This window comes from Eptesicus fuscus, chromosome 11, assembly GCF_027574615.1.
Source record: "Eptesicus fuscus isolate TK198812 chromosome 11, DD_ASM_mEF_20220401, whole genome shotgun sequence".
Taxonomy (NCBI): Eukaryota; Metazoa; Chordata; class Mammalia; order Chiroptera; family Vespertilionidae; genus Eptesicus; species Eptesicus fuscus.
The window spans coordinates 90,486,757-90,512,663 of NC_072483.1; the positions used below are offsets into that span (position 1 = coordinate 90,486,757).

At 48.0% G+C, this 25,907-nt stretch overlaps 1 protein-coding gene and 1 pseudogene across 2 annotated transcripts; both read left to right on the forward strand.

The window, feature by feature from the left end:
* The first annotated feature begins 2,148 nt into the window (after positions 1–2,148).
* On the forward strand, positions 2,149–17,636 carry CAVIN2 (caveolae associated protein 2). Of its 2 annotated transcripts, XR_008557511.1 has the most exons (3): positions 2,149–2,906; positions 13,452–14,624; positions 15,969–17,636. XR_008557511.1 is itself a non-coding variant. In XM_008146564.3 (2 exons), exons 1-2 carry the CDS (start codon positions 2,424–2,426, stop codon positions 14,229–14,231), a joined length of 1,263 nt encoding a protein of 420 aa, XP_008144786.2. In that variant the 5' UTR covers positions 2,149–2,423; the 3' UTR covers positions 14,232–15,799. The 2 variants fall into 2 exon arrangements, 1 of the variants encoding a protein (XP_008144786.2); XM_008146564.3 differs by lacking the exon at positions 15,969–17,636 and having other exon boundaries at positions 13,452–15,799.
* Positions 17,637–18,778: 1,142 nt separating this feature from the next.
* On the forward strand, positions 18,779–22,221 carry LOC103290638 (phosphoglycerate mutase 1-like; annotated as a pseudogene).
* Positions 22,222–25,907: the final 3,686 nt, after the last annotated feature.

Below are 25,907 nucleotides of genomic sequence, written 5' to 3' on the forward strand. Positions count from 1 at the left end.
AAAAAGTCAGGGCAAAGTGATTATAATGTAAAATTGCAAATCTTTCTAAATGTGTAAGAAATCATGAAGTTGATGAAGGTGATGTGAGAGAAGCCCTTGAATCATGGGTAACTCCTCTGACGAATGAGAATCTGCAGCTGGAATGGTTAACATTTAAAGAAGAAATCCTCACAGATGATGGCACAATAACTGCTTCCGAAGGGAGTAATTTGAATGTCAGGATTTAAGAGAGGCTCTAGGGGAACTGATGAAACCTTCAAATATTTTTGCAATAATGACCCTCTTTATGACTTGTCCACTGAAATCAAATGTAAAGGGATATGGTGGATGAGACCATATAATTTTGTTAGAAAATTACGCTTCTCCAAATCAGCACTTGATTCGTCCTTTGTTCTAACACTTAACACATCATTGACCAGCTAAAATTTGTTAAATGTAAGGTAAATTAATTTTAATGATTGTCTTACCTTTTTTATAGTTCCAACCAAATCTTTTTGTTCCTATTTTTCACTTTAGCTCGACCAACATGGCTCAGTGGTTGAGCATTAACCTATGAACCAGGAGGTCACAGTTCAATTCTGAGTTGTGGGCTTTATCCCCATTAGGGGGCATGCAGGAGGCAGCCAATCAATGATTCTCTCTCATCATTGATGTTCCAATCTCCCTTTCCCTTCCTCTCTGAAATCAATAAAAATCTATTTTTAAAAAATTTTTTTTAAATAAAGCATTAAGTTGGTTTGGGGAGATACCAATTACTTGAGGAAACCTCTGTGGACTCTGTGAATAGCTTTCACTCCTCTCCCTAACTAACAGGTATACCCACTGAGGGCAGGGCTCAGAATATCCTCTGGACAGTTCACCAATCATCGGACGGTACAGACAGCAGAAACTCACAAATTCGATAAATGTGACAGCGAATGACCCTCTGATGGATGGGCTCACGCGCAGGCTTTGCCATTGAAGAACGGCACTTTCCCATCATCAGTCCCCGAACTCAGGAGCTGGCACGTGTGCTTCTCAAAATTGTTCATCGAAGGCCTATTACAAATTTCCTGCCGAAAGCGCTTTCGAAGGCTGACTGCATTTAAAACCCATCCAAGCATGTCAAGTCGTCCTAGGAAATCAGGCCCGCTCCCCAGGGCTGGGCGGGGGCGGCCCGGCCGGGAACAGGTGTGCCACTTCACTGCACAGGAATCTGGAGATGTCAGACACAGAAGCACTTTAGAAACTCCAACTCAGCCCGCCTGGCGGCCCCCTTCTGGGCCCGTGTCAGTAAGTGCCTTGCCGAGGGGGCCTCTGAGAAGGTCTCTCAGCAGTGATCATAAGCCAGTTCAAACAAATGGCCTGGTAGGCTCTTAAAGAGACCAGGCTTTATTTACTGGGGGAGCGGGAGGGGTTCCTCTTTCAATTTTGCTTTCCAAAAGAAAGTATAATTTTTGAAATATGTTTTTATTGATTTCAGAGAGGAAGAGAGAAAGAGAGAGAGACGGAAGCATCAATGATGAGAGAGAATCATGGATCATCTGCCTCCTGCACACCCCACACTGGGGATCAAGCCCGCATCCCGGGCATGCGCCCTGACTGGGAATTGAACTGTGACCTCCTGGTTCATAGGTCGATGCTCAACCACTGAGCCACGCCACCCGGCTGGGCAACAATTACACGTTTTACCATCCTCGAGGTTCAGTCTCTTCTGACTTATCTTGCTCTCCGGTTACAAGAAGAACTTGTGAAGGAGAACGGGGCTGCCTTCCTGGGGTTACCAGGGTCCCTTCCCTTCCTTCAGACATTAAGAACCAACACCACAAGCTGGGCTGCAAGTACCTTTTACCCTTGACCCCTCCCATCTCCTTGGACAGACACCAGGCGTTCTGCAGTCCATCGGGCAGGTCTAGGGCAAATGCAAACAATACTTTCCGTTAGAATAACTTGTATTCAGGAAAGAGGAAAAAAAAAAAGAACAGCCGCTCTGTTGCATCTGTAGCATAGCAGCCGGAGACAAGTTTACCAGCGCTGGCCAACTGGAGCCGGGAGCCGGGCGGGTGAGCGTGTTCTCCCCGCCCCTGGATGAAGTCATGACTGAAATATGGCATTCAACTGCTTTTTAAAAGGGAAGAGGAGTCGGAAAGAAAAGCTGGCCCTGCAGGAAAGCGCCCTGCGCCCAGCGGACGCGCGAGGAAGTGTGCGATCCCTCTGAGCCCCAGAGGCTCTCCTCTGACCTTCGCCTCCCACTGGGTGGAGCGGGGCTTTTAAGAGCCGCCGGGGTGCAGGCCCAGGTCAGAGTAGCCGGTGCTGGCCTGTCTGAACCTCTCCAGGCTGCAGAGCGGGGCTCTGAGCTCCAAGCGGCCGGCCTAGCTCTGCGCCCCTCGCCACCGTCCTCCCCGGAGCAAGAAGCGGGACCGGCCCTGCCCAGCTGCCCGGCCATGGGGGAGGACGCTGCCCACGCCGAGAAGCCCCAGCACCCGGGCTCCGAGCTGCGGCCGGAGAAGCCAGCCAGCCCCAGCCCGGCGCCCTCCTCCACGCCCAGCCCCAGCCTGCACCCCGGCAGCACGGACGAGGCGCTCCGGGACCACGCGCAGGTGAACGCGGTCACGGTGCTCACGCTGCTGGACAAGCTGGTGAAGATGATGGACGTGGTGCAGGAGAACCAGCACAAGATGGAGCAGCGGCAGATCAGCCTGGAGGGCTCGGTGAAGGGCATCCAGAACGACCTGACCAAGCTCTCCAAGTACCAGGCCTCCACCGGCAACACGGTGAGCAAGCTGCTGGACAAGTCCCGCAAGGTGAGCGCGCACACGCGCGCCGTCCGGGAGCGCCTGGAGCGCCAGTGCGCGCAGGTGAAGCGGCTGGAGAGCAACCACGCGCAGCTCCTGCGCCGCAACCATTTCAAAGTGCTCATCTTCCAGGTCAGTGTCCCCCCCCTTCCCCCCCAATCCCCGCAGCTGCCGCCCTCGCATTCCTGAGCTCAGCGGGCCTGGCTCTCGCCCTCTGTCCATCTGTCCTGCCCGGCAGGGCTCAGACACACAGGCGTTGTCCCTGTCCGCCTTCAGCAGGCAGAGGGGAAAGCTGTGCACACAGGTGACCTTGCCAGGTCCCCGAGGCCCGCACTCAAGGCCGATGCCCCCGAGGTTAGCCGGGCGGGGTCACTCATCGGGGAACACCTGGATGGCCTCCATCCAGCTGGGGAAGGTGAGCAGGTGCCGGCGCCCCAGTCAGACCCGTCCGTCTCCCTGCCTGTGAACCGGGCGCTGGCTGCCGCCGTCAGCTGGGCAGGGCCCAGTCCTTCAGTGGCTGTTTATTAACTCTTTGTGCAAATGAGGTAAGCATGTGAGGTGTTCGTTTGTTAGGGGGAGTTGTTTTTTAAACCAAAAAGTTAAACTCATGGCTGTGTCAAGTCTCCCTGTGGCTAAAGGCTACCAGCGTTTTGGGGGCTAAGCAGGTACTGAAGGCTGTTTCCCGTCGAGTTCACTAGCCTCGTCCTCCCAGGACTCTTCTGGCCAAAGGATCTTGTTGAGTTCTTTTCCAGCAAAGGACGCACTGACAGGACAGAGCAGAGCTCCTCGCAGACACCCCAGATGTGCCTCTCATCGCGCAGAGACACAGCCACAGCTGCCAAGTGAGATGAAAGCCGTGCGATCAGTTCCAGTTACAAAGGCTGGTCTTGAGTATTTGCTGTTGCCGATGGTTGCCTTAGGATAAAAGGGCCCCTTGAATTTTTTTAAGGCATCCGTGATGCAATGAATGTAGCAAGAGGCTCTCTGGGGACAGGGAGTCTGCGTGAGCCGTGGCTCCGCCAGGCGGTGGGCATTTGCGAAGCCAAGGGCAGCCCTGCCTACTGCCAGGAGCCTTCCGCCCCGTGCACCCCGCCAGCTGGGACCCCAGGAAGCGATCACGGTCCCTCCCTGCCCCAGGGCTGTCTCCTTGTGAGCCTGTGAATAGGGGAGGGTTTCAAAGCCCTGGAGAGGAGAGGCTGGGACCACTGACTGATTGTGAAAGGCACACAGAAGAGCCTTCATCTCCCACGAGAGATTGGGAAATGGGGCTTGGAACCAAGGGAGCCTTCTTTTCCTAAACGAACCCGCTCTGCCAAGCCAGAGCCCCAGCCTCCTTCCCCCCAAAAAAGGACAGGCTCATCCGGCCGCTGCATTGTCCTCCCCAAATCGCACTTGCTGTCCTAAAGCTTCAGGCAGCTGACGTCCTCCTACACCTTGCAGGCTTTCTGCAGCTGGAAGTTTTTTAGCTTTTAATGCAAATGGAACAGCTTTTCATGCACCAAATAAACTGAAGAGATAGTAACTGTTATCTTTCTTAAGCCATAAAAGGTCCTTACTTGATTAGCCCAAAAGATAGTAGAGACCTCGCTGTGGAAGCACTGCTAAGTTAAATACTCATCTCCACGCAACACCAAACATGCGCAGACCTGTTAGAGGAAATCTCCCTCCTGCCAGTCTGGGTCAAAGAGAATCCCTCTTGCCCTAGCCCTCAGTTCAGGAGGAAAAACACCCTTTGTAGGGATCAGGTCTTGTTTTGATTTGCCACAGACACCTGTAGACGTTGGGGGGATGGATGGAGAAGACACGTGACTAAAAATTGGAGAGAAACCTAAATCTGACAGTTAGCTAAACAATCGTTGGGGAGCTTAAAGACACAGGCTGCTGCTGACGCCTGGCCGCGGCCTCCTGTTTTGTCACATCGGGTTGACAGGTGTGAGATTGCAGCCAGAGAGGGAAGACATTCTCCGTGGAGTGGGCGAAAGGTGAGACAGGGGCGCTCGAGACCCAGGGGGGAGCGAAGGGAACCCAAGGCAACGTGTTCAAGCTCCACGCTGGGCCTCTTCGCGGGCAGCCCCCAAGGACACTTGTTTTTGAAAAGAGCCGTTTAGGAGGCAAGGAACTGGGCCTTTCTTAAGCCAGTAAGACCCTTTCTTAGCCCAAAGGATATTCGAAATCTCAACTCTCAAGGCATCGCCTGATGGTTATTTAAAGAAACAAATGTGAGTGCGCTCCTCAGTGGAAGGGTTGCTCTTTCTCTTGATCCTTCTTAAAGCGAGGGTTTCAGGAGTAGGAACTGTGCCAGTGGCTACGACAATCACTGCGTCAGAGAGTGGCTTAGCATAGGGACAGAGATGGTTAATGTTGCCATCAGACACTGGTTCAGATCCCAGTTTCCCCACTTGCCAACAGTGTGCACGTTTTATAGCTTCTCCACGCGTGTGTCCTCATCTGTGCACTAAGAATATTAATAAGGGCAAAGAACGTTTAAGCTCTTAATAAGCCCTGCCGACATACTGAGCGTTTTTCTGGGCGTTATCTCGCTTCCCCCAGTTTGCCGATGAGGATGTTGAGATATTTATATCTTGTCTGAAGTTATTTGTTAAGCAAGTGATGAAGCTGGGGTTTGACCGATTCCAAAGTGTGTGCTCTTAAGCATAAATGCTTCCCCCCTCCTAGCTCTCTCCGAGGGTGAGGAATCCAGGAAATAACACTTAAAATGGCTAGTGACTGGCCTGGTGTAAGAACACAAGGAAGAGAAAGAAGCTCTTCCTGGGTGGATTTGAAATGCATTTGCGGGGAGAGGGGGCTACACTTTTGCTTGGTTAGAAATGTGCTTCTTATCAACCAAAGACCTTGTCTGCATATATGCATAACCCATGGACACAGGCAATAGGGTGGAAAAGGCCTGGGCGGGGGGGGCGGGGGGAGGGGAGCTGGGAAAGGTCAGTGGAGGGGGGAGGGTATCTGTAATATTTTCAACAATGAAGATTTTTTAAAAATAAAAATAATACAAATAAATAAAAATAATAATAAATAAATATGCTTCTTGAGGAAAAACTGACCTCATCCTACCCAGGATCTTCAAACAGCTATGCTTATGCTTTTTCAGTTGAGACTTATTAGAAGTCACACACACACACACACCTACACACTCCCACTCCCTACCATACATTGTATGACAACTACCATGTTGAAATCAGTAGCATGTGACCACCGCTCCATGAAAGCAAAGGACCTGCCCACGGAGCCTTCCCCACACAGACCCTCTTGGCAGCAGCCCCGCCTGCACCGTGTGGCAGAGGCCGGTGCTCCCTAAATCCGCAGAGAGGGCGGAGGGCAGGTAAGGTACCAGGGCCACCTCATACCTTTACGTGATTGCTGTCACTTCCAGTCAGTTGAACGTTATGCTGGTCTTTCCTGTACTGAATCCATCGGCTTTCTAATTTACGACCAAAGAGTTCATGTGAAAGTGAACGAGGAGAGCGGGGGAAGGTAAGCTGTTACTGGCGTGAGGCACCTGGTGCTGCGGTGTTTAGGAGGTCACGTGTCTAGTGTGTTAGTTCCTGGTATGTCCTCCCAAATCTGCACGTACTTCTGGATTGGCTGGGTGGACCTAGATGCTTACACATTTGCATTGTCTAAAATTCCAAACTTTGTTCTCAGGTCATTTGTTTATTTAAACCTGTGCTGAATTTACATGTTAAGCCTCTCAGGTCTTAGCCATTACCTCAGATTATAAACCCAGGAGTATCTAAAACTGGACAAAATTCATTTCCCTTTAAGCAATAGAGGAAATTGTCAGATCCTTGTTAAGCTTAGCAGCTTTCCTTTCTACATTTCTATAAGATCAATGTTCAAATTCAAAATACTGTGGCAGGACCCAGAATAAGTGAAATGCGACTCAGAGGGGTTGCTGATCAAAAAGCAAATGCTAACGACTAATAAGGCTAACTCTTCACCTGTAAGGCAGGCTAGCTTTTTACTAAACAATAGAATGTCTATGGAAAGTCAGTGAATATGCAGGTAAGAGGGAATTGTCTCTGTTGATTGAAAGGACTGGAATTTCATAGGTAACTGACCCTGCCTGGGGGTGCGGGGCCCACCGATGGCCTCTTAAGGGGTTAGCTCATGATTATTTGAAAGAGCAGTTTGGGAATTATTTCAAATCCAGAAAGAAAATGAGAGTCCTCGTGGACAGCTTACCCTTTCATCCACATGACATTGTGAAATCGGGTGAAGAGAGTAGAGGTTAGGGGCTTGCTGTGGAAATATTCGTGGAGAATCAAGCTTTTCAATGTGATCAAATATTCATCTTTTGGGTTCCTTCAATGAGGTCAGAATTTTAGAAAGGTGCTAAAAGGGTAGCCCCTTCAGACTGTTTTTAAATGGATTTTTTTTTTTTTTAAAGACTGTACTCCTTTCTCTATCCCAAGCCACTGACCTGCAACCTGCAACGTTAATTCAGACTTAGAAGAAACAGGGCCCGGATCATAAAAAACACCTTTTATATGACAACGCGTGATGTTTATATCACATTGATTAATGTTCCCATAATGGAATATTGGTTTCAATATGCCACTTACCCAGTGCCCTTTAGTTTATGAGAGAAACAAAATACTGGTTCTTATTGTTATTGTTTAGACTTATTGAATGCCAGCCCTCCCTCAGGCCCTTTATGGGAATAACTGATTATCGTTGGTATTTCTTCAAAAGAATCATTACTTTCTGTGTTAAATGACTGAGCCCCCAGACAAGGCCTTGCCAAGGAAGCGATGCGCCTTCTGCTGCTTGGTAATCTGTATGTGTTGGAATCGGGTGAAGCATGTTCTCCCATGCAGCTCAGGTCTCAGGGTTTTGGTTCTCGTGTGAAACAAAACGTGGTTGGCATTAGGATACTGTGGGATTGCTTCCGTCGTTTGTTAACTATTTTCCATGGTATTTAGGTTAATGTCACAGAATCGGATATTTTAGAGCTGGAAAGCGCCTTCATAATCATTTCGTTTAACCTCGTTTTATTTCAAAGAAGCCAAGGCCCCGAGAAGCAAAGTAACTGGGCAGGTTTCATTTGATGAACAGTAGAAATTACAGAGCTGAATTGTGAAATCAGTAGAAGCAATCGCTCTAATCCCACGAGGGCAAAGTTCAGGTTCGCTGGGCTGTTGACGCCAGCTTTTCAATAATTCAGTGCGATTTGGTTTTGCTTTGTCTTATGTGTTTTTGGTGTGTAACAAAGAACACCTAACCAGTGTGATCTTAAAAAAGAATTGAGCCCTTGATAACACTGAAAAATAATGAAACTTTTAAATCCTCCCGAATGTGAAAGACTGCTCGGGGATTGTAAGGAGTGCTTTTTATTCTTATGACTTGCCGCTCCCACCCGCAGCCGCCTTCGGGTGCAGTTCTAATCAATGCTTTATCCACTCGGCAATCTATATCTCAGCAACACAAATCGGAGAGAGCCATCAATGTGTACGAGAGGCCCATAAATCAGAATGTCAGGTGGGCATCGTTCCATTTTAATAACCAGTATTTAGAGATTATTGGATAAAACATTTCATGGACATAAATTTATGATCCTCATATCCCTCCAAGATGCCACCACCTCCCGGTGGGACGATGGCAGCCTTTGTTATTGTCTTCTAACAACAGGGGTGATACATTAGTGACAGGAGAGCAAGCCGCTGGCTTGTCTCTCTTTATTCAAGCTTTAAAGGACTTACTGTGGCCTCCTTTCCGAACGCTAGTCACAGCCTCCTTGTCTTTGAAAGTGTCCCTAGCCGTGTATATGGGCAAAGATTCCCGTCCACGAGTCCCAACCCAAAAGGTGCCTCGCAAGTTTCTCTGTTGATGTCTATATGCACAGCTGGAATTATCAGTTTAAAAGAATTAACGTAAACAGCAAACAAGCGGAAGTACAAGGGAAAATACCACTGCTCAAGAGCCCTCTCCATTCTTTTTCTCTTGCGAGCGTGTCATCCGTGTATGTTTGAAGTGTTCTGTTTCATTCTTCCTTCCTCTGAACTATTCCTGAGGGTTTTTGTGGAACTTCAGAGCCAGGAGCAGGTCCTCAGAGGAGCCTGGGTATGAGTCTGTCGGGCAAATAGTCAGCTGGTACAACTTCCGAAGGAGGCAATGCAACCCCCAAGGGATTCTTAATGCCACGCGAGGGAATGACAACCCCCTAGTAGATATATGGGCAGCATAAGTCCGCAGTGACAGAACTGAAGGTGTCTATCTGATTGCCCCCCCGCTTGAAAGAGCCAACCGTCTTGGAATCTTCCGAGAAAGTAGGTCAAAGACGTTATGACCAGAGGCCAAAGGCAGAAGTGTGCCCTCCCCTGTCGGGAGGTGAGATATCAAGTGTGTCCTTGAGGTGTGCGTGTCCTGAGCAAGGCACGTGTGCAGGTGAGCCTGGGCGCCTGGGGGTCTGTGCAGTGACAGAGGAGCCACTGTCCAAGGTTCAAGTTGAGTTTCCATCCCAACAGTCACTTCATATTAAATACCACGCATGCATTTTACTAAAGGATGGAGCTCTTTAAGGGTGTCAGTACTGTGCTGCTCCTACACAGACATCATGGGGAGGTGAGGCCTGCCTGAGCTTGCACATTCACAGAGTCCTGCATGAACAGAAAAGGCAGAGGGCTCACCTTCAGCGTGATGCCGTCAGAAGCCACGAAATAAATGCTGCCCAGTAAACAGGACACCAAGCACGGCTCGAGTAATGACAGTGACCACAGACGCCTCGCAGATCGCCAAGAAGATGTATCTCCCTCGGTTGCAGTCCCAGGAGGACGCACCCAGCCCATTCTGGATTGTGTCTGTTCCTGCTGCGTTTATTTCCACAGTTGGCACTTGTGTAAATTTCCCTGTAAATTACAGCGCATAAAAGGATCCAGTTGCGGTTCCTACTATGTCTTCACTGCCCGCAGCTCTGCAGTGTGAATCCGCCCCAGGTCATTTCTCCATCACACGCTCACGCACTGTGCTCAAACCGTCCTCAGAGGACACATAAGGAGAGAGATGAGTTAAGCTCAGCCATGCTTTTTTAGTAATAACATTGACATTGAAGAAAACATGCAAAATTATTAGTTGAATTCTTTTAGAAGCCCCGTTACCGGGTCTACCTTTCCTTGAGGTTGAAGAAAAGAAAGCTGGCAGGGCAATCCTTTGGTTACCGTGGGCGATTGCACACATGTACCTCTTCTCACCGAGCCACGGCTCATTTTGAGTTTTCCACCTGCATGTCTGCCGTCTTCACTAAGGTCTTTTTTAAAATATATATATATATTGATTTCAGGGAGAAAGGGAGAGGGAGAGGGAGATAGAAACATCAATGATGAGAGAGAATCATTGATCAGCGGCCTCCTACACGCCCCCAACTAGGGGTCAAGCCAGCGACCCGGGCATGTACCCTTGACCAGAATTGAACCTGGGACCCTTCAGTCCACAGGCTGGTGTTCTATCCACTGATCCAAACCAACTAGAGCCACTAAGGACTTTTTTTTTAAATATATTTTATTGATTTTTCACAGAGAGGAAGGGAGAGGGATAGAGAGTTAGAAACATCGATGAGAGAGAAACATCGATCAGCCGCCTCCTGCACACCCCCTACTGGGGATGTGCCCACAACCAAAGTACATGCCCTTGACTGGAATCAAACCCGGGACCTTTCAGTCCGTAGGCCGACGCTCTATCCACTGAGCCAAACCGGTTTCGGCCACTAAGGACTTTTAATAACATTTCCCTGAGCTCTTGGTTTCTTCCTTTCCTTCAAGCAACTCCTGTCAAAGCATCCCAACCCTCTTATCAAATCCACAGGTAATTTCGCTTCTAGACTAAGCATCAGAGCCCTAGCTACTTCTACAGTCTGCCCTCGTTCAGTCACACTCATCCTCTGAGAATAAAGTCCTTCTTACAAATGGCAGCCACTGCTCTCCTCACGCCTTAGTTTCTCCTGATTCCCCAGCAACAGCCACAGTCAGCAAATTTGCTTCTCGACGCAGAGCAGGGCCCATACTTTTGCAGGCTTCAAGCCTTGCCAACGGAGGGGCGTCTCCGCTCCAGCTACCCTCGGGGCTGTCTTAGAAAGCCGCCGTACCCAACATGCACTCATTCAACAAATAGCTGTTGAGCTGCCAGGAACTATTCCTGGTCACTGGGGCATAACAGTGAAGAGACAAAAACTCCACCTTCATGGGGAGCACATGCCAATGAAACAGAGGCGAGCTGAGACTTGCAACATGGGAACATTGCTCTGTAAAAGCCCATGTCATAAATGATTTGTGGGAATCCCAGCCTCCTTTTATTTTTTAACTTTGTCTTTTATATGGTGTTCCTGACATTTATTTTTTAATCCTCACCCGAGGATATTTTTCCATTGATTTTTAGAGAGAGGGAAAGACAGAGAAAAATATCAATGTGAGAGGAACACATTGATTGGTTGCCTCCTGCACACGCTCTGACCAGGGCCCGGGCCGGAGAGGAGCCTGCAACTGAGGTACTTGCCCTTGACCGGAATCCAACCCAGGACCCTTCGGTCCATAGGCCAATGCTCTATCCATTGAGCCAAACTGGCTAGCCCTGACAATTTGTTGACATTCAAAATGGGAGGGTGTGGATAAAAGAATGTGAAGGGATTAGCCAAAAAACATATATACATACCACATAGGCAGAGGACTATGTGGGGATAGCCATAGGGAAACGGAGGTGGGGGGGGGGGCGGGGTGCAGGTGGGCAGAGGTAGGGGGAAATGGGATGGAAAGAGACTTTGCTTGGGTCAATGGGCACATGATACAGTGTGCAGATGATGTTTCATTGAGTTGTACATTTGAGACCTATATGGTTTTGCTAACCAATGTTACCCCAATAAATTCAAGTTTTAAAAATGGGTGGGTGTGGAGAAAGCTTTAGGAAATGGAATCTGTGACTTCTTCTCTCTACCAAGGATTCTACTTAACCAGGCAATTCTGCTCTTTACCTCTACCCAGGACTTTCCCCTTTGTTTCTAACCAGTTTAGAAAGGGCTCAGGTATGAGTATGTGTGTGTAAGGGGGAGACATAGGGCTGTGTCTTTGCAGAGAGTATCATAATTATACCATTCAGTGGTAAGAAGGAGAGAAATTTTTAATTTTCTCTTTATCAAAACTTTGTTCATTTAGCCTTTGTAGCAAGAAGTTAAAAAAATATGTAGGCTCACTCTTAGAACATGTTTCCGATTATAATGCCAATTTTTCAAAATTGCAAAATGAGAAGGGAAGTTCTTACTGTTAACATGAACTTTGCATGAAGTTTAGATCCCAGACAGACTTCTAAAGACACTAAGTGTACTGGGCAGTCCACAACATAACCAGGTAACATCACGGCTTTGGTGGAAGCAGGTGGTATGGGCTCTGGCGCCGGGCCCACCTTGGCCTTCTTGCAGAGCCCTAGTGTCCCTGGATGTACAGTCCGGAGGCTGCTAATCTAGGTCAGATCCTCCTGTTCATGTCTGGAAGACACCGAGACCCAAGGAGATGAAGTTATTTGCCAAAAGTCGCACACCATTTAGCAGTACAGCAAGGACTGGAATTCAGACTTCCGGTCACATGCTCTTTCTACTGTGCTGTTTCTTTTCATGAAAATGTGAAAGCATTTGGTTGGGTCTTGTTTTCCAATATTCAAATAGAAATATAAAAATCAAAGAGATTTCCATGCTGAGGGATCCAAGTCTGTCTACATTCAAATCTCCCCACTTAGCAACACTGGCGAACCATTCCCCTTGCTCTGTGGAGGCAGGTGCCCCGGCTCTGCCCCCTGAGACATGGCAGGGGCAGGTCTGTGCCTGTGTGCCTAGAAGCTGGAGAGAGAGGTGTACTGGGCATAGAGTACACACTATGGGGCGAGTCCTGAGCTTCTCTCCTCACTCTTAGCTCTAGGTGGGGGCTGAAGCATTCTTGTCCAGGAAGCCCGGTTGAACAATAGAGGCTTGATAAGCTACACTTGGCATCATAATTCCCCTTGACTACTCTAAATATGGCTCTAGTATGCCACCTCCCCTTTTTAATGCCCACAAAGGATATACTAAACCACAGGTTTTGTGAGTGGGTCCCCAGGAAGGCTGGCCCTTGCTTCCCTTCCTCTAAAATTATGTCCTCAGAAGAACTAGAGTGCACTTGGAACAGATACCAAGGTTGGCCTTATCTTTACTTCCGACCGCTAGTTGGGGAGGAAACCTGGTCAAGGCTTTACATGGGGTTTGACACTTGAGGACTTCCTGTTTTCTCTCCCCTGCCCCCACCTTTTATCTTCCAACCTGACCACCAGGCTCCTTCTCGGTGGGATATTGGCAGGAACCGAGCTGGGTAGGAGAGAAGTTCACAGTGACTTACTTTAGCTCCTTTATAGAGGCAGTTTCCTGGCCGATCTGAGCCACAGCCCACTTCCCCCTCTGCCTGTCACTGATAGAGCCCTTGCCAGAACCCTCCTAATCTTCCCATGGGGAGCCCTTGGCCTTATCCAGCTTGCGGGGAGGGGCAAGCCTTGACTGACTGACAATTAACTCTTCATGTCCTAGAAAACTGAAGCCACAAACATTGGGTTTCTATCACGCCCAAAACTGGCCGCACAGGCATTACGGCCGCTCAGGCCTGTTTGGGGAATGCGTTACTAACGTGAAATCTGCCTTGTCCGTCTCTCCAGGAAGAGCACGAGATCCCCGCCAGTGTGTTTGCCAAAGAGCCCGTGTCCAGCCCCACCGAAGGGAAGGAGGAACTTGCCGATGAGAACAAGTCTCTGGAGGAAACCTTGCACACAGTGGACCTCTCGTCGGAAGATGAGTTGGCCCACGACGAGGAGGCCCTGGAAGACAGCGCAGAGGAAAGCCTGGGAGAGAGCAGAGCCGAGAAAATCAAAAGGTCCAGCCTCCGGAAGGTGGACAGCCTCAAGAAGGCCTTCTCTCGCCAGAACATCGAGAAGCAGATGAACAAGCTGGGGACAAAGATCGTGTCTGTGGAGAGGAGGGAGAAGATCAAGAAATCGTTCGCTTCCAACCACGAGAAAACATCCTCCGGGAAAAGCTCCCCCTTCAAGGTCTCCCCTCTCACTTTCGGGCGCAAGAAAGTCCGAGAGGCGGAAAGCGCTGGGGAGAACGAGGCCAAGTCCGAAGACGTGCCCAACGACCATGACCACGAGGGGAGCTCACTGGCCGAGGGGCTCTCCCAAGCATCCCTCTCCAGCGTCCTGGCCGAAGGGAAGGGGGCCGAGGGGGAGAGTGGGAGGGCAGCCTCGCGGGGGAGTAACTCTGGCATGGACAGCAACGTGGACTTGACCGTGGAGGTAGATGAGGAGTCGTTGGTGGCCCGGGAACAGGCACAGAAGGTGCGCTACGAGGGCGGCTACGCGCTCAACTCCAAGGAGGCAGAGCGGTCGGAAGAGGAGGCCGCCCAGCCCCCTGTGCTGCCGGTGGGCCACCTGGCCTGAGCAGGGGCCCACTGGGCCAGCGGCGCCTGCAGGCAGGTGGGAGCCTAGGACCCGCGTCCACGCGTCTCTAGCACTACCCACTCACTACTGTGTTGTTGTCCATGTAGCAAGCAGCACACACGTGACCAAGATCCGCTATGAAGGCAGCCTGTGGGGGGCTCCATTTCTAATTTGCTCCTAGGCCCTGTTCCTGTAGGATTTCTCCCAGATTGCCCAGAAGAAATGAAGCAGTTGAAAAACACGGATCAGTTTAGCTTAGGAGAACCAGGGGCTCCTGCAGACACTGGTCATGAAGGGTGATTGATTTGGGGTCACTCCATAAGCTTGCTGCAGAGCGTACCAGCAACAGATGGAATTTCCCAGAACTCCGTGCATCTGTTAGTTATTTTTCAGGTGTGTGATGTACGATATACATGTGTGTTTAAGCTAAAGGGTAACTGCTTTTTTAAAAAAAGAAGTTTTTTAAAAGGTAGAAGAAAAAGTCCAGTTGACCATCCACTTAATAGAAACCGTCGTTTTCTTGAAAACAAAGTAAACTGTAATTTTTAGCTGAATAAGTAAGACATGTAGGAAAATCAGGACTATTAGAAAAAGAAAACTAAGAAAGAGATGTGGGGAAATAAGAAAAACAGGAACAAAGAATGCCAAAGAAAATGAAGACAAAGAGAGAGAAAAAAATATGGGCTTAGAAGTAGAATATTTACTATATAATTCAAATATTTTGCTCTTTATAACAATACTAAAGAAGTTCATATATCTAGAATAATGTTATATTTTCACAATATTTTTATTTTCTAACATTTTCAAATAATATAAAGACATTTTACTGTGTTAAAGCTGTATTTTTTTCTTAATATATAAAAGACATTAGAAATATTCCTCTGAAGAAACTCAAAAGGATGTTGTCTCTTTAACACTGGGAATGAATATAAATATTCAAAATTAATTAATGCATACTGCCTTTTCTAGGAAGTTGGATCATACTAGTCTTTAATGTAATGTTTTCCAAATTTGAAATAACACTTGCACTCAAAACGTAATGTTGGTTTATAGGATATTAAAATCAACAGGTTTGGGAAAGGGAGGGCTTCTGTTTGTCCTTTTTTTTAGACATAATGATAATTTCATTCCAGGTCATGTTTTATTTATATGTCAATTTCACATCATTTTAGTATGTTTGTTACCTTTTTAAAGCATGCTAGTATTTATGTATATATGCACATATAGTCAGATAGGGTAATTTTTACTACTGCCTAACATTATACTAAAATGTTGCTTTATCTATTTTTAATTACAGAATGCTAATGTGTTGAGAATACTATGAAACTAGTTTGAAGACAGGTAGCAGGGAGCAGATCCCTGCCTTTAGATTTCACCACTCACCATAAGTAGCCTCACCACTGTAGCTAATCCAACACAGTATTAACGAACTGCTTTGTCTTATAAGAGATAAGTTTAACAGATGTATTGATGGCGTAACCTATACAGCTACCCTTGTTTTTGCAATCATGTACCCCACGTATGAGATGGTTGAACTAACAACGGCTGTGTTAAAGAAGACTAAATAAACCAAAAATGAAAAGTACCTAACAGTGTCAGTGTGTTGGCAGAACAATTTTAGAACAAGCAGAGAGAATTGATTTTTAAACTCTCCTCCAAATATAGCTGTAATGTTGATTGTTTCCGTCTTGATTTCCCCTATTAACTCGGCTTTCTCTTTTCCCTGATCTCATTTAGAATCTGAGTCTCATTCTTCAAGTTTAACTTTCTTGACATCACCTTGCCAGCTCGGGGGAGCAGCTGAATTGATTGCAGCTGCTTGATGAATTTGATATTTCCATCTGCATTTTTACTGTGTGGTGCCAGGCCTCGTAATACCTTAAGCAGCCCTGCAAACACAAATGTATCGGGCTGTGCGTTCAGTGGCTTCCACACCCATGAACCTCTGCCTCCTCATTGCCATACATCCGGTGGAAGACTTCATTTCGCTCATGGCCCTCGGCATGCCTGTTCCACCTGCACTAGGTTGCTATCCCTTCTTGCTGCCAAGGAGGTGGAGGGTCCAGGGTTAACGTGATGATTGCATTTCCTTTTCAAAAAATGCGCATGCGGTGTAGTGAAAAACTACACGCAGGCATCTTTTCAGGTTTTACTGGCAAACAATTTACTCTATGCTCCACATTCGAAGCATTAAAATCCTAAGCAATAAGCAGAGAACAAGGCCAGAGAATTGCTGGAAAGCACACACAGCCGGGATCAGAGAGGAGCCGTTGAGGAGGCAGAAGCTGTTTCCTCTGTGTTGCTGTTGAATTATTTGCATTCTGGTGAGGCTGCAAAGTCCCCAAATTAGACATGTCTTCCCCCCGCCCGGCCACTAACCCATTTCTAACTTATGTGCCTGGCGCTCACGGGATTAGTTTCCCCCCAAAGGTTGGTTGTACATTAATAAGCACTGAGATCCATATCTTAGAAACATAATTCAGAAGCAAAAAACTTCATTACATGGATCACAAATCTCACAGAAATACAGCAAAGATGTCACTTTTCTACGAGATTTTATTTTTAAAATATATAGATACATATTTCAACAGGAACATTTTTCTCTTTCCAATTAGGGATCCAGTCTATGTCTGAATTTCTTTATACACATGAAAATAAAAGACCCACGCTAGGGCCAGTTCTGCACAAAATAAAGATTTTTTTTTCCACATTTATTGTGTGATGAAAGCCCAGAATGTTTCTGCTTTTGGGCAAAAAAAAAAAAAAAAAAATCAAGGTTTAAACCTCCTGCATTTCAGGCCAAGATCAGGAAACCGGAAGCTCCTTGGACAGAGCCAAGCAGCGAGTGTTGGTAAAGGTTATATTGAAAGTCACTTCCTACATTAAGAGACTAATGCCCGGGCCCAGTTAATTCTTGCTTGAAAGTTTGTTTACTGCCCTCCGGCCCCAGCCTAAGTGATTTTATATTGGAGATTGAGAGCATGAGGAATCGAGGTGCAGGCAGCGACCATTATTAACAGTTCCATAGCAACCACCCGTCCTCTCCTAAAAACCAACGCGGACACCACAAAGCTGCTCAGATGAAACTGGCGTTGTGACCTTTGTGTTGTGCTGGATCTGGGTGTCGAGATAAAGACTTCTGCAGCCAGGAGCTCCTGCCTAAAGGGAACGGGCAGTAACTCCCATTACTGAAGAGAGAGTCTTCTTATTTTTGTTTTAAACATTGCATTGTCCTGAAGCACTGAAATTATTTTTAACTCTCCACTCAAACTTCCCAGTGAAAAAGCCAGACCTTCAGCAAAACAGCATGATAGTCATACATTTAGACTTTCCACCACAAAACCAATTCATTAAATATTTATTCAGCAATGCAACCATTTGTCTCTCCCACTGGCTAAAAATTCTTAGTCCCCAAAGCAGGAAGACACAAGCCTGGGGGAGAGGGAACCAATAGTTATATATTTTGGTCATTCCTCACCAGAGGATATTTTTGGATTGATTTTAGAGAGAGAGGAGGAGAGAGAGAGAGAGAGAAACATCAATGTGAGAGAGACACATTGATTGGTTGCCTCCTGCACAGGACAGACCAGGGCTGGGGGTCGAGCCTGCAACCGAAGTACGTGCCCTTGACCAGAATCAACCAGGAACCCTTCAGTCCATAGGCCAACGCTCTATCCACTGAGCCAAACCAGCTGGGGTGGGAACCAATCTTTCTGATAGCTTCTGTTACACCGGGATGGGATCTCCAGTGGTCAGGTCCTGCGTGCCTACCACACGCTAGTCACAAGCTCTATCTCATTCAATCAAACAAATCCTATTAGAAAGGTGCTATTTTTGCACCTGAGACTTTTGACAATTTACTCCAACAAGTAAGATGGGGGAGAGAGGGAACTCCAGAATTCTTAACCACTCTAGGTTCTCACTCGTCGTGTTATAATTTAACTATTTTCCCTTTGCTGGTCACAGAGTTAAAAGTCTGGCCCAAGTTCACGTAACTATTGAGTGTGAGAGTCAATGCTCAATCCCAGTCTGAACTCCATGCTTTTGCCAAAACAGACTCCTAATTGTATCATCCAACTGTGCTTAACGAGTCACTTTACAGGCTCTCAGATGGGGTAGAACTAACGTCATTGTATCGCCCCTTAGACAGCAGGTGTCACAGATAGCCATGCCACGTAAATGGTTTTGGAGATTGTGATTCAATGCTAAGAAAAAGCAGGCCCTGGTTCTTGGGGAGCCACACAGAGACTATTATTCAAGTTTGCGGAGGCCACGGAGGGGCTCCCCAGCTCCTGGGCATTGTCCATTGTCAGTAGCTGCAGGTTCACTTTGGGGCATGGTTTAATAAGGGCAGCTTGTCAACAGAGAGAGAGGCTGGGATTGGCTAATTCGAAGATGGCACAAGACGTCTGCTCCAACTCTGTGCGTTAAAGGAATCATCCCCTTGTGTCATGCTGGAGAAATCACCATCTCCTGCCTGGGCACGACCTCTGATAGGCTGAAAAGATAAACAAGTGGCAAATCAGCATGGGGTTGTGCAGGGGAGGATGGAGGTTCAGGAGTACGGTGAATCTCGAGGAGAGGGAGACCTGGCCCTGACGATAATTCCTACAAACCGTCCGGCTGTCTTCCCTAGGGGAACAGGAGCAAACGCTGGTGCCTCGTTTCTGTGCTCAAGCCACCAAAGGAAGCCCTCCAGGCCAGCCCTCTCCCACCGAGACGGATGCTGCAGGCAGGCTTCTTCCAAAGGCTCTGGCAGCGGTCACAAACCCAAATGTCTACGGGGGCTCACAATGAGCAAAATGGTGCCAGGAGGTGGCGGCAATGGTTCCAAAGCTGTTGCACGTGGGCCACATCCTCCGGATGGGGCGCCCTTCTAACTCACCCGCCCAAAGATGGTGCCTTTTTTCAATTTCCAGAAAGGGATGGTACATTCTAGGCGCCGCCCAGGATTGGGGTAAACGGCCAGCCACTACCCAACTCCACTTGCCATGTCAGAAACCAAGCCCCGTGTTGCCAAAACTTCTACTTCTTTTAAGAAGGGCCAAAATTCAGATTTCTTTCTACATGAAATCCTCTTTGCTTTTAACTCTTGGCAACTGGCTCAAATCATGTTAACTAGCATGCAAGCCAGTAGTAACTGCCTGCTCTCGATGGATCCCTGGCATGGACCACAGTGTCTGACTTCCGGTCTATAGAGATGAAGGCTCTGAACGCTCCTTCCCACCCTGAGGCACAGACTCAAGAGTAGAAGCTAGTCCCAGGATTGGATTTGCCTTGAGGAAAAAAAACACAAACCTTCTTAGGAAATATATGCCAACCACTCTTCCCAGAACTTGTAAGCAATGTTCTCTTACTGCTTCCTGAATTTGTAAGATTCCTGTTCATGCTGCATAGCTAGTGACTGGGGAGAGAGCCACCTATCACATTGAAAGGTGGCTAGAGGATCTATTTTGTTCATCAGGTTATTTTGTTCATTAGATTCCACAGAGACATCGAAGCATGCAACAGACTGACAAATTTCAGAGGGAAAGGGAAGGGGGAAATCATTAACCAAAGAACGCATATGCAGACAATAGGGCGATGAAGGCCTGGGGAGGGGGCGGGACCAGGGTGGAGGGGGTCAATGAGGGAAAAGGGGGGACATCTGTAATACTTAAAACAATAAAGATAAATAAATAAAAAGAAAGGTGGTTGTAGGGTCTCTAATGGCAAAGCACCACTTATTATTAGCATCGCTAACTACTTGTGGGTTACCGGCAAAACCCTTGCTTGTCTAAGGGATTGGTAGTTTTGGTAAACTGAGCATAGGATGTGACTATCCTATTTCTATGTTCCAGTTGAAAAACACCTACTAAAAATATATATATTTATTTATATACAAAATATTTATATATAATATATATATTTTCCAGTTGAAAATACCTACTTATCTATAATAATAAAAGCATAGTATGCTAATTAGACTGGAAGTCCTTCCAGATGACCTTCAGGACGAAGCCGGAGCTTCAAGGGAAGCCCAGGTCCCGGGTGCCTGCCGGCGGCCAGAGGAAGCCTGGGTCCCAGGTGCCAGAGGGCAGCCAGGGACGGCAGCTGGGGGAAGGAAGATCTACTCTTGCACAAATTTTGTGCATTGAGCCTCTAGTATATATATTCCTGTCAATAACCTGGAGGTCCTACAGAGGACAAAACAGCAAGTCTGAATTCTGCTCTGCAATATATCATAGCAAAATTGCCAGCCAACACTCCATTCTTCAACTCTTTATTGTTCGTAATGAGGCACTAAAGGGAAAGAACACAGCTCAATTTTTCGGATGCTAAATTGAGCCTTCAGAGCTCAGAGTTTGGGGGGAACCTGTCGCAGGTGTAGCGCAAGGGGCAAGCGGCCCTTTGTCAAGGAGGAACCGGCCGCCACCGGAGCTCTAAAGCCGCTCAGGGCTCAGCTGCGCTCTCCAAGGGGCACTGTTCGCTGCCTCCAGAATCCCAGGGCCACGCAGGGAAGACCTTGTGAACGTGCCTCCCTTGAAAAATCAACTTTCCTACGGACCTTCCATCAATAATGTTAAATCCCCACAGAATAAAGGACGCCTCCTCCCAGGATGGGGGAGTGAAGCACTGCCTCGGGTTAGGAGCCTGCCCGTGAAATTAGCCAGAGGAAGGGAGCCTGAAGCACATGGGGTACCCTTTCATAACAGCCTTCCTTTCCTCTCTTTCTTTCTGAACTAAAAATATCTTTCCCACCTACCTTGAAACTAGACATTTCAGAGATAAATAAAAGCAGGGAGGCGTGAACTATCCAATAACCACAGGCAGTTTTCGTCTGCAAGAAAAGTTTCCCCAGGAAAGGTATCCCCTTTGTTTTATTAACACTATTACGTGTCCTGGGCAGTTATACGCCAGGCCCTGTGCCGGACCTGCAGATATGACGGAGAATAAGAGAAGAGTCTTTGCCGTCTAGAAACCATGTATTGAGGAAGGAGAGAGTGTGAGAATCGCCACATTAAGATTTCAAGCCCGGGCGCGTGGCTCAGGCTCAGTGGTTGAGCGTTGACCTATGAACCAGGAGGTCACAGTTTGATTCCTGGTCAGGGCACATGCCCGGGTTGGGGGCTCGATCCCCAGTGTGGGGCGTGCAGGAGGCAGCCGATCAATGATTCTGTCTCTTCACTGATGTGTCTATCTCTCTCCCTCTCCCTTCCTTTCTGAAATCAATAAAAAATATACATTTTTTAAAAAATATTTTGAACTTATAATAGCAAAGCAAAAGGGAACAAATAATTTGAAAGAAAAAGAAATCAGCCTGGTGAGCGTGCAGGCGCGGGGGTGGGGGGTGGACAGGAGGTGGAGGGAGGAGGACGGTGCTGCGAGATGCCGGCTATGAGTTTGACGTCTGCTTCCCCTCAGTGCAGAAGAGGGCAGTCCAGACCCTCTGGCCAGTGCTGGGTGCCACTGACCCCCTGTGGCTGCCTGAGTGAGGACCTGGCGGGTCGATGAGCAGCACTGTGGGGGTCAGCCTGGCCTTAAAGCAGAAACCGCTGCTAAGGATGGCGAGGCCGGGTAACGATCTGGAGGCGCTCCTATGATGTCCCACCACCGCCGATGGAGCCCGCCCGTCCCTCTACAGCCACATCCGCAAGGACCGCAGGTGTGCAGGCCTCGCTGGAGACCAGCTGCCCTCCTGGGAGGGTCTGAAGGACACCATTGTCAGCGCTCTGCCCTTTGGGAATGAAGAAATCGTGCCCCCATCAAGGAGGGGACACGGGTACTGATTGCAGCCCATGGCAGCAGCCTTCCAGGCCTTGTCAGACATGGGGGGGGGGGGGGCTTTCTGAAGGGGCGATCGTGGAGCTGCACCTGCCGACTGGGCTTCCCATGCCTATGAATTGGACGAGAACTTGAAGCCCATCGAGCCCATGCAGTTCCTGGGGGTGAAGGGCCCGTGGGTAAAGCCATGGAGGCTGTGGCTGCCCAGGGCAAGGCCAGGAAGTGAAGGCGAGTGGGTGGACGACCTTCGCAAGGTCACCTCCCTCCCAGCCCAGCCCTCTGCATCCCCCTGCGCACATGCCACACTGACCGCATCTGTAGGCATCTGAGGGTGCAGCTGCAGATGGGGGCGGGTGGCTCCCTATTTTGTTTTAGCCATTTTGTCTCCCACACCCACTCCCTTCAACCCAGTCAGGATGGCACCTCTGGGGCCTGGGACCTCGTCCAAGCCGAGGAAGACTCTTATGTAGGAGCATCCAGAGGTGGTAGCTCCATTTTTGTTTTGTTTTGTTTTGTTTTTTTGCTAGTTTTGTTTACTACTAAGGACCTGCTTGAGATCCTTAGGGGGAGAGGGAGGAGCCTTGTTAAGGCATGACCCCGGAGGAGAGGGTAATATGCTAATTATACCAGACATCTTCTGACGACCTTCCGGACGTCCTTCTGGACAAAGCCATGGTGGTGGGGCTAAGGCAGAGGCAGTTAGGGGCGATCAGATCAGCAGGGGAGAGCAGTTAGGGTGATCAGGCCAGCAGGCAGGTGAGTGGTTAGAGCCAGCAGTCCCGGATTGCTAGAGGGATGTTTAATTGCTGGTTTGGGATTGGGCCTAAACTGACAGTCGGACATCCCCTGAGGGGTCCCGTACTGGAGAGGGTGCAGGCTGGGCTGAGGGGACCCCCCCCCACCCCTGTGCACGAATCTCGTGCACCAGGCCTCTAGTTTCTACAATACAAAACAAAAACCCTTCTGGGGTTTTTCCTGGTGGTTGAAATACTCCCACATGTGGTCATCACAAAAGAAGCCATTCCTCACCCCATGGCAGTGAGAGGCCTCTTGATCATGCCCAGGGGTGTCTCCCCCTGTGCCTGAGCTCTGATCCTGTTCCAGTTGTGTGGCCCTGTCACTGGGGCCCAGTAAGCATTTGGGGTATAACTACTAAATCTTTTTCAGATCAGTATAATGAAGGAGGGATGTGCAATAGGAATAAATAAATAAAAATAAGAAAGTCTCCAGCCTTAAGAAATTGTTATTTGAGAAACAATCACTCAAGATAGCTCATGGAGGTGCTGTGGCCAGGCTGTGTGACATCATACATGTCCAGGCTAGACATGGAGGGAGGCTAAACTGTGGAGGCTGAAGGTGTGGAGACAAAGAGGACACAGGGATAGAAATCTCTCCGCTCTGAAATACGAAGCAAAATGGCGGAAGGGAGATTCTGAGGGGGAAAAATCTATAGTTTTTAAAATGCAGCATTGACAGTGAGTGCATTCATTCGTTCTAATTAACAAGCCAGTGTGGAGCCTGCGTGAAGCAAAGGAAGGGTGCCAAAGAAGAAGGAAGATAAGAAGGAAAAGAGGGGAGAGAGGAGCAGGAGGAAGAGGAAGGAAACAGAAAGGAGGAATACATCAATTAGAGTGAAACTGAAGTCTAGAATTCATTTGTGTTTCAGAACAGGAAGAAAGCGTCACCTCTGACCATTACCACCTCTCTTCTCCATAGCAACATCAAAGAAATAGAAGGGATTTTATTTTTTTCCACAAAAGATGCATTTTTTTCCCACAAAAGATGCATTTCTTTCTAATTATTGTCATCCTAAAGTTTTTAAACTATCCTGTTTGATCTATCGCTTTAGAATACCAATTTTTCATATCTGCTTCTTCTAAGTGCAAAAAAGACAAAGAGACTTCCCTTCCTTTTATTGTTCTTTGAATGGGACTAGACATTAAAAAGTAGATTTACATTGCAAGTCATAGCTTGCAACTTCTGAAGCTCCCACGAAACTCATATATTCATTTTTTCCCTACTGAAGTGACAAGTTACTCCGCTTTCATCAATTTAAATGAAAACCCAGGAAGTAATAATAATGGCCCCCATTTCCACGAGCATTGTCTTTGTGTGAGGAGTCCATGCGCTGAAAGTGTCTCTTCAGAGCTTGGTCCACTCTTCTGAAATGAAGATGAACTATTAAACACAATTGATGGGTGTACGCATGGAGCCTGTGTGGTTTGCTCTTAAAATCTCAGAGTCCCTCATCTTCCCTGCAGCCGGGCGATATCTTGAGAACACACCTCTAAGGGTTGCCTCCTGGGGCACGGGGAGGGCACTTGGGTAATCACTTAGCAACCATTTAAGAACACACCCCAAATTTGTATGAGGCAATTGCGACTGAAAGCCACGAGGAAATCTCGCCCTTAGACCCAGACAAGCAGGGAGCCCAGACTTTGCCTGCTCCTCAGGGAGCCCCATGCTCTAATGTACCTTCCAAACTTTTTTTTCTACGTTTCCTTCTGGTGCCTGGGACCAGCCAGAGCTGACAGTGTCGTTGGACAAGAAGACACAGATCAACTCAGGACCCTGTGCATCCCAGCCTCCAAGCTTGCGGTGTGTTCTAAAATGGCTGCCAAGTTCCTGCTGAAGTGTCCCAGTGGGCAACGCTTCGAGATGTGTGGTTAAGACCTGGCCCTGCAGGGAAGATGAGGAATTCTAAGCTCGCTCCCTTTCGCAGCACTGTCTAAGCCTCTGACCATCAAGGGCTGAGCCAGATGTCTCAAAGAGCCTTTTGTGTGTGTTAGCCAGCAGAGTATTTCTTTTAGGAAGCCATGAGCGTCTGGGTCAGATGGGCCTCTGGAATGGTGCTGACATGATGACTTGTGGAAACTCACGTTTCTGAGGGACAAGGACAAGTTTAGGGCTCTAGGATGCCACTGGTATACTGCCAACCCCGAGGCTTCAGCCGGGGGTGTGGGCTGGTAGAAGAGGTGTCACCTCCAGTCGCTAGCATCATGGAAGCAAGGTGGATGCAGGTTTATCCAGGGCTGTCACCCCACTTCCCCCTCAGGGTCCACATCACGTGTTAGGCTACTTCCCCGAGGTCACCTCACCCATCTCCAAGAGCTTTTGAGACCTCTATTCCCCCATGTCCAGTGATTCTTCTAATCCATGTCCTCTCTTGCCTTACTTCATGTTGTTCTCAGCCGGGCTGGGCTTAAGCCATGCTGGACAAGGGATGGACATTCTAGTACAAATGGAACCACTCTCCTTGTTCTCCACAGTTCCCGCCCATCTTCCTGGTGGAAGTGGTATGAAAAGAGGTAAAGCCAACATTGAAACAGACCTTATTCTAGGGACGCCATCATCACTGCCCAAGGACTTCAAGAGAAGCCATACCTGGAAGGCGAATCATTCTAAGTCGATGCTATAAAATTCTGAACACTACATTCGACATGACCCGAAAACAACTGCTCATTCACATTTTCCTACATGTGCTGGATAAGGCTTGCATTTGGGGTCAGCATCAACAAAGCACAATAACAACTTTTGAGACAGTCATGGAAAACCATTGTTCGTGGCGTGATGGATGATACAGACTCATGAGTAATGATGCAACCGGCACTAAATAAGTGGTGTTCGACACTACAGAGGCAAGGAGATCTATAGTGTTTCCATTCAAACAGAATCTAAAGAGCCATGGCATTGTGAATAACAACAGCATTGCTACCTTTTTCTCACATGGTGAGAGATATGAAATTAGCCAGGAACCATGCACTTGACAACAAAGAACAAGAAGATACCATGCTTAGCTACAAAAAAGAATCTTTACGTGCAATGATTGGACAATAAATATGTGCAAATAGCTCTACTTTATCATCCTTCTGAAGCTTTATTGCAAATTACCATATCTTACATAGGCCCATG